The 6,692-nt window shown below is 33.4% G+C and overlaps 1 protein-coding gene across 1 annotated transcript; it reads right to left on the bottom strand.

Moving 5' to 3' along the window:
* Positions 1–4,212: 4,212 nt before the first annotated feature.
* On the bottom strand, positions 4,213–5,218 carry LOC126890951 (uncharacterized). Its single transcript, XM_050660126.1, has 2 exons — positions 4,337–5,218; positions 4,213–4,224 (listed from the first exon to the last, which is right to left on the bottom strand). Exons 1-2 carry the CDS (start codon positions 5,216–5,218, stop codon positions 4,213–4,215), a joined length of 894 nt encoding a protein of 297 aa, XP_050516083.1.
* Positions 5,219–6,692: the final 1,474 nt, after the last annotated feature.

Here is a 6,692-nt window from a genome sequence, read left to right as displayed (position 1 = left end):
TTTTATTAAAACAGTGCCAAAAATTAAAATAATAAAAAAATAAAACACACACAAACACATTAAAAATTCCACAAATGATCTGAACATTAATTGTCGGAAAAATTTTTAACTAAATACGTATTTTCTGAAAATAAAATTATATAATAAATATACTTAGAATAATAAAATGTATAAAAAAAAATAAAAAAATAAAAGTTTCTATTGGGATTCGAACCAACTTACCACGCGGCTGGTATTTGCGTTGTATTGGGATTCACTCGCATTAAAACTTCGCCACAGAGACAGCTTGTCATTATGTGCGAAGATCGTCTAACTAAACAGATTAACCTTTTGACATTTTTAACTTATGTAAATCAAATTATTTTGATTTTGAATTGAAATGATTTAGAATGGAAAAAATACAACAAAACATATAGTAAGAAAACAATATATTAGGTGAATATTGATAGAAATTTTGATGGTAATCAAATTATGTAAATAAAAGTATTACATACTACTTATGTATTTTGGTAGGTTCAAGGTAGGTATCGGAGCCCGTATAACGACTAATTAATTTCGCAATCACTTGCGTCGTGCAAAGTGGCTATGTTCAAATATCATAACAAAATTTGATCAACTATTTATAAAACACTTACCAGTGAAAGATTCTTTAGCTTTGAATAAACGAGATCTGCGGCACTCATACTAGACACCGTTTGATGAGCTTTCACATTGGCATGCAACAATCATCTCTTCTATGTAAATAAGTCCAAAAATATAATATGAAAACTGTAGAATTATTGAGACAATCTTTATTTAGCACTTTATTACAATTATATTTCCAAGCGACAATCCATATTATTAACCTAACTTCTACTACCATCTTGACATCCTGTCGTTCTCCCCCAAAGAGGTTCTGTCTCAAGTACCGACTACGTTTCTGAAGGAAACGTATAAGTGGTTGCATACTGAGCTGACTCTACATTCTCCTCTTTTTAAATGAGGTAAGCCACAGAGCTCTCTGAGAATTCCAGGACCCCAGCAAATATAGAATGAATACATAACATAACATAATATACATAACTTAACAACTATAGTCGGACAAGTAAATTGGCTTTTTAATGTTCCTTTTAGGCCTCAATAACAGATCAGGTTCCTGTACAGGTAAGTGTTCACTTTGGACATCACTTTTATTTGGTGAAGCATCGACTCCACAACTCTGACTCCCATGTATAGTCTCTAAAGTATCAGAGGAATTATTTATATTCTCATTCTCCTTTTCTTTGTGGGAGAAGCCTGGAGTTGCTAAGTCGCTGCCGTCAACAAATTTCTTAGGAACTAACTGGTTACTGGTATCAGGAGTATAGTAAGGTGCCTGGACCAAATGCCATCTGTTACGTCTGAATTGACCACTATTAGTTTGAACAACATAAGAGCGTGGTTCTTCACAAATTTCAATTACCTTTCCATATTGCCTAATATCAATAATCCAGACAGAATCGCCCACATATAAAGGTTGCATATCCTTGGCTCGGTGTCTACTATTATAATTATCTGCTTGTTTTTCCTTATTTTCCCTTTCTCTTAATGACACTCCCCCCTTAACAACCGATTGTTCCAAATTTAATGACAACTGTGGTAGATTAGTTCTTAATTTTCTAGAGAAAAACAGCTCTGCTGGTGAAAGTCCACACCTTAAAGGTGTAGCCCTATAGGCTAAGAGCGCTAAAAATATATCTTCACTATTCTTTTTGATTAGTTCTTTAGCAGTCTTAACTGCCCGTTCAACTAATCCATTGCTCTGTGCAAAGTATGGGCTACTAGTTACATGAATAAAATTATAATTTGAAGCAAATTTCTTAAATAATGTTGAAAATTGTGGTCCATTGTCACTACGCACAATATTGGGAATACCATATCTAGAGAATAAACCTTTCAAGTGATTTATAATAACAATTTCAGTCATGGAACTGAGCTCAAATATTTCAAAATATCTGGAGTAGTAGTCCACGACAATCAAGAACCATTTATCCAGTTTAAAAAGATCTAGCGCTATCTTTTCCCAAGGTCGTGTACATGATTCTTCTTTGTAAAAAGTTTCTTTTATATTTTCACGATTTTCCACACAATTGGGACAATTTCTAATCATTTTTTCTATTTGAGAAGACAGCCCGATCCACCACACTGTAGATTTAGCCCTGTCCCTGCACTTGACTACCCCCAGATGACCTGTGTGAATATATTCTAGACATTTAAGTTGTAAAGCTGCTGGTATAATAATTCGAGAACTTTTTAATAACAAATTTTCACAAAATGATATATCATATCTGAATTGAAAATATGGCAAAACATGCACAGGAATTTTAGACTTTTCTGGCCATGAAGTCAACGTATATTGTTTTATTATTTGTAAAACAGGGTCATTGCTTTGTTCCTCGATTATTTGCTTTATAAACCGATCTTTTATGGGTAAATTACGGATTACCGATTTAACATACCCCTCGACTTCAATACCTGTCAACTCATCATTACTAGGTACAGAATTTTTTATGGGACTTCGACTTAGTGCGTCTGACACAACCAACTGTTTTCCTGGGATGTAAACTACTTTATAATTGTAACGCATTAATCTCATCCGAAACCGCTGCAACCTAGGAGATAATTCATCCACATTTTTCGTCTGTAAAATTTGAACAAGGGGTTTTGAGTCTGTTTCAAAAATCAAATCTTTGACCCCTGTTATATAATCAGCAAACTTTTCAGCTGCCCACGTAATTGCCAGGGCTTCTTTTTCTATCTGCGCGTATCGACCCTCTACTTGACTTAATAATCGAGATGAAAATGCCACTATTTCGCGAGATTTATCTAGATTTTCTTGCATCAGACAAGTTCCTATGCCAAAACAACTAGAGTCTGAATTTACAACAATAGTTTTGTTCGCATCAAAATATGATAAATTTGGGGAACTTTCTAAACATTTTTTTAGAGTATTTAGAGCTTGAATTTGAGCAGGTCCCCATAAGAATACTGAGTCCTTTTTTAGAAGAGATGTTAAAGGTTCTAAAATTTCAGATTTGTTTTTAATATATTTACCCGCAAAATTAATCATACCTAATAATCTTAAAAGTTCTGTTTTATTTTCTGGTTCTGGGAATTCTCTAATTGCTCTGACCCGTTCAGGATCTATTTTAACCCCAGAAGTAGTGATGATATGCCCCAAGTACTTGACTGACTTAGCAGCAATGACACATTTGTTTTTATTAAGGGTTATACCTTCACTGTGTAATTTTATTAGAACTTGGTTTAAAATTTCGTCATGTTCTTTGACTGAACTAGCATGGATTAAAATATCATCCATATAAAAGACTACCCCTTTCATACCTGAAAGAATCTTAGAAAACCTAAGTGCAAAATATTCTGGAGAACATGAAATTCCAAAGGGAAGACGTGTAAAAAAGTATCGACCAAATGGTGTGATGAATGTAGTTAGCAATTGGCTTTCTGGTTTCAGTTTAATTTGGAAGTAACCACTAGTTGTGTCGAGCTTAGAAAATATTATTGAATTTTTCAGTTGAGCCAAAGTATGCTCTATTTTTGGAAGTGGGAAATAAGCTCTTAATACACTTTGGTTAAGTTTTGTGTAATCTCCGCACAACCTAACAGAGTCACCCTTTGGTACACAAACAATAGGACTTACCCACCTGGTATGTTCTTCAATTGGTTTTATTATACCCAACTGAAGTAGACGGTCTAACTCAACTTTTAACTTGGGCATGAGTGGTAATGGAACTACTCGTGGTACTGACTGAGCAAATGGCTGAACATTAGATTTTAGCTCAAGTTTCATTTCTGTTTTAAATTCCCCAATATCATCAAATATTCCTTGAAATGACTCAGCTATCGTTTCTAATGAGTACTTGCTAGCACTGTAGGTCTCTGATTCTGCCCCAAATGCATTTATATTTTTAGATACTAAGTTATTAATATAACGTGAACTATTTTTATTAATATTAAGCATTTTTAATTTTATAATTCCAGGCCGACCAAGGATAGGCACCTTTAGATTTTTTACAACACATAAAGATTCTGAACACATATTGTCATTATAAGTCAAATTAACATCAATTTTACCCTCAATTTCTAGTTTTTTATTATCAGGGCCCCCTATGGACTCCTGGCAAACATACATTTTATTTTTGTAGAAATCAGACAACATATTTCTAGAGACACAACTTACATCAGCACCTGTATCAACAAGAAAAGGCATAACATATTTATTGTCAACTAAAACTTTTGCAAACCACTGATCTTTATCATTAGTGTAAATGTGTCCTAGATGAAAATCAAAGTTATTTACCTGTAAGTTTTCCATTTCATTTTCTATTCCTACCTCACTTTCAGCACAGTTTTGACCTTCAACTACTCTTACATTCCTGCCGAATCTACATCTAGCTTGCCAATGTCCTTTCTTTCCACATAATCGACAACGACTATCTTTTGCTGGACATCTTTCTCGGCTGTTGCAGCTTGGTACACTACAGTATGTACATTTGTAGTTTTTGTTGGATTTCCCCCATGTGTTCTGTTGTCCATATTTATTTGGTTCTGCTTGTGATTGTGACCAGTAGTTACCTCTGTGTGCATTGACCGTAGCTACTTCTTGTACTCGTTCTTGCCTAAGAATCCTGTTTTGAGAATTCTGCAGCTCGGCTTGACGTACTGTTAATACAGCTTCCCCTAATGTTAGGTTCTTTTGGAGTTGTAACCTCTCACTTACTTTTACATCTAAAACTCCTACTACTATGCGGTCTCTTATTAACTCATCTTTTAGAGCCCCATAACTACAATGCTCTGCCAGGCTATGAAGTGCAGTGATATATGCATCCACCGACTCCCCTGGCTGTTGACTACGTGTGTTGAACTTGAATCGTTCAAATATTACGTTCTTTTGGGGTATAAAATGAGCGTCAAACTTCTCGATAATAATACTATATACTTGCTGTGCGGGTGTTAGATTAAATTGAGTTATAATTTCCTCTGCTTCTGCCCCCATTAGATACACTAGCATATCAATTTTTTCAGCTTCTGGTTTGTTTATAAAACCACTAACCGACATATATCTTTCTAACCTCTTTTTCCACTGATTCCATGATCCTGGAAGGGAGAAATTAAACTCAGAAGGAGCTGATACTGTTGCCACGTTGGCAAGCACATGGCTTCCTGCTTGATTCTCTGCCATCCCTGGAATTATTTAACTCTATTTCTGCTCTTCGAAGAAGGTTCTACTTGCCAAATATTCCTCGGAGTATTTGCAAGTTCGCTGCCACCATGTAGAATTATTGAGACAATCTTTATTTAGCACTTTATTACAATTATATTTCCAAGCGACAATCCATATTATTAACCTAACTTCTACTACCATCTTGACATCCTGTCCTTCTCCAGGGTTGCCAACGACCGAACCTCGTTTTCTACTAGATTTATATATAAAACCTACCAAATTCTACTAGATTGATGATAAAATCTACCAAAAATTCTACTAAATTATTTGCTCACAAATGACACATGACAGCCAAAAAAGAAGAAAAAAATGACAGATGACTGCCCAAAAAAAGAAGAAATGACAGATGACAGCCGAAAAAGAAGAAGAAATGACAGATGACAGGCTATTTTGTTATATACAAAAACCATTTTTATTTAAAATATAATAATTTTTATAAATATTTACATGAACAACATAACTGAAATTTCTAAAAAATAATTTAAAAAAATGTTAAATACTTATTCTATAGAAAAATATATCCTCTCTAGGAGAAAGTGGTGAAAACAAGAGAAACAAGTTACATTTTAACTAATACCATTGTTTAAGAACTACCCTTTTTTAAACAATGCTAATACATTTTGTACATTTAATTTTTTTAAAGTCTCTTTCTTGTGCTTAACACAGTTTACTATCCAAAATTTTACTTTTAGTTTAGCGTTTCGAATTGTAAACTTATTTTAATGTAAAACTATAGCTTGTTTCCAGTAAAAATAGTGTATTAAAGTTCGTTTCTAACACTCAATAAACCCCAACCACAGATTAACATAACATAATGTTATGTTAATCTGTGCCCCAACTGATAAAATGCTGCAAGCATTGGCAATTTCATTTGATTGCACATATCACAAGAATATCCTCTCTATTGATTGTAAGAAGAAATAGGTAGGTAAAAATAAGTTGTATTTAACTGAAAGGAAAGTTCTACATATTAAACATGTAAAAGATAACTATAAGTTCTAGGCAAAAAAATTTTAAATAGTATATATGTACAAAGTTAATTTTTAACTTAAAATATTTTCGATTTCCTTTAATTCTAAACCCACAATGGTATGTTTCTGTCTTTTGTAATGTCTAAAGGTAGGTATATCGGAATTAAAATAACATTTGTATATATTTTTTGCTCCTTGTGAACTTTTATTTACAATCAATTTCTTAAAAGTTTTAAGCAAGTTTGAATGAAATTTTAAGCAAGGAAGGATGATGATCCAATGATGCTTCGTCTTATAGGTTTATTTCACTGTTGTATTAAATCTTGTAGCCACGTTTGCTTGAATCTTCTGATTATCGGTCCATTGGTAGATATGTTTGATCAGTTCGTTATCTTGGTTTCTTGTTCGACTTTCATGGTTGGTAGCTGTATTTCATCTATGTGTATTTCTTCATATTACGA

This window comes from Diabrotica virgifera, chromosome 9 (assembly GCF_917563875.1).
Source record: "Diabrotica virgifera virgifera chromosome 9, PGI_DIABVI_V3a".
In the NCBI taxonomy this organism is placed as follows: domain Eukaryota; kingdom Metazoa; phylum Arthropoda; class Insecta; order Coleoptera; family Chrysomelidae; genus Diabrotica; species Diabrotica virgifera.
Note: the sequence above shows the minus strand (reverse complement) of the source record. Positions and strands in the feature narration are given on the sequence as shown.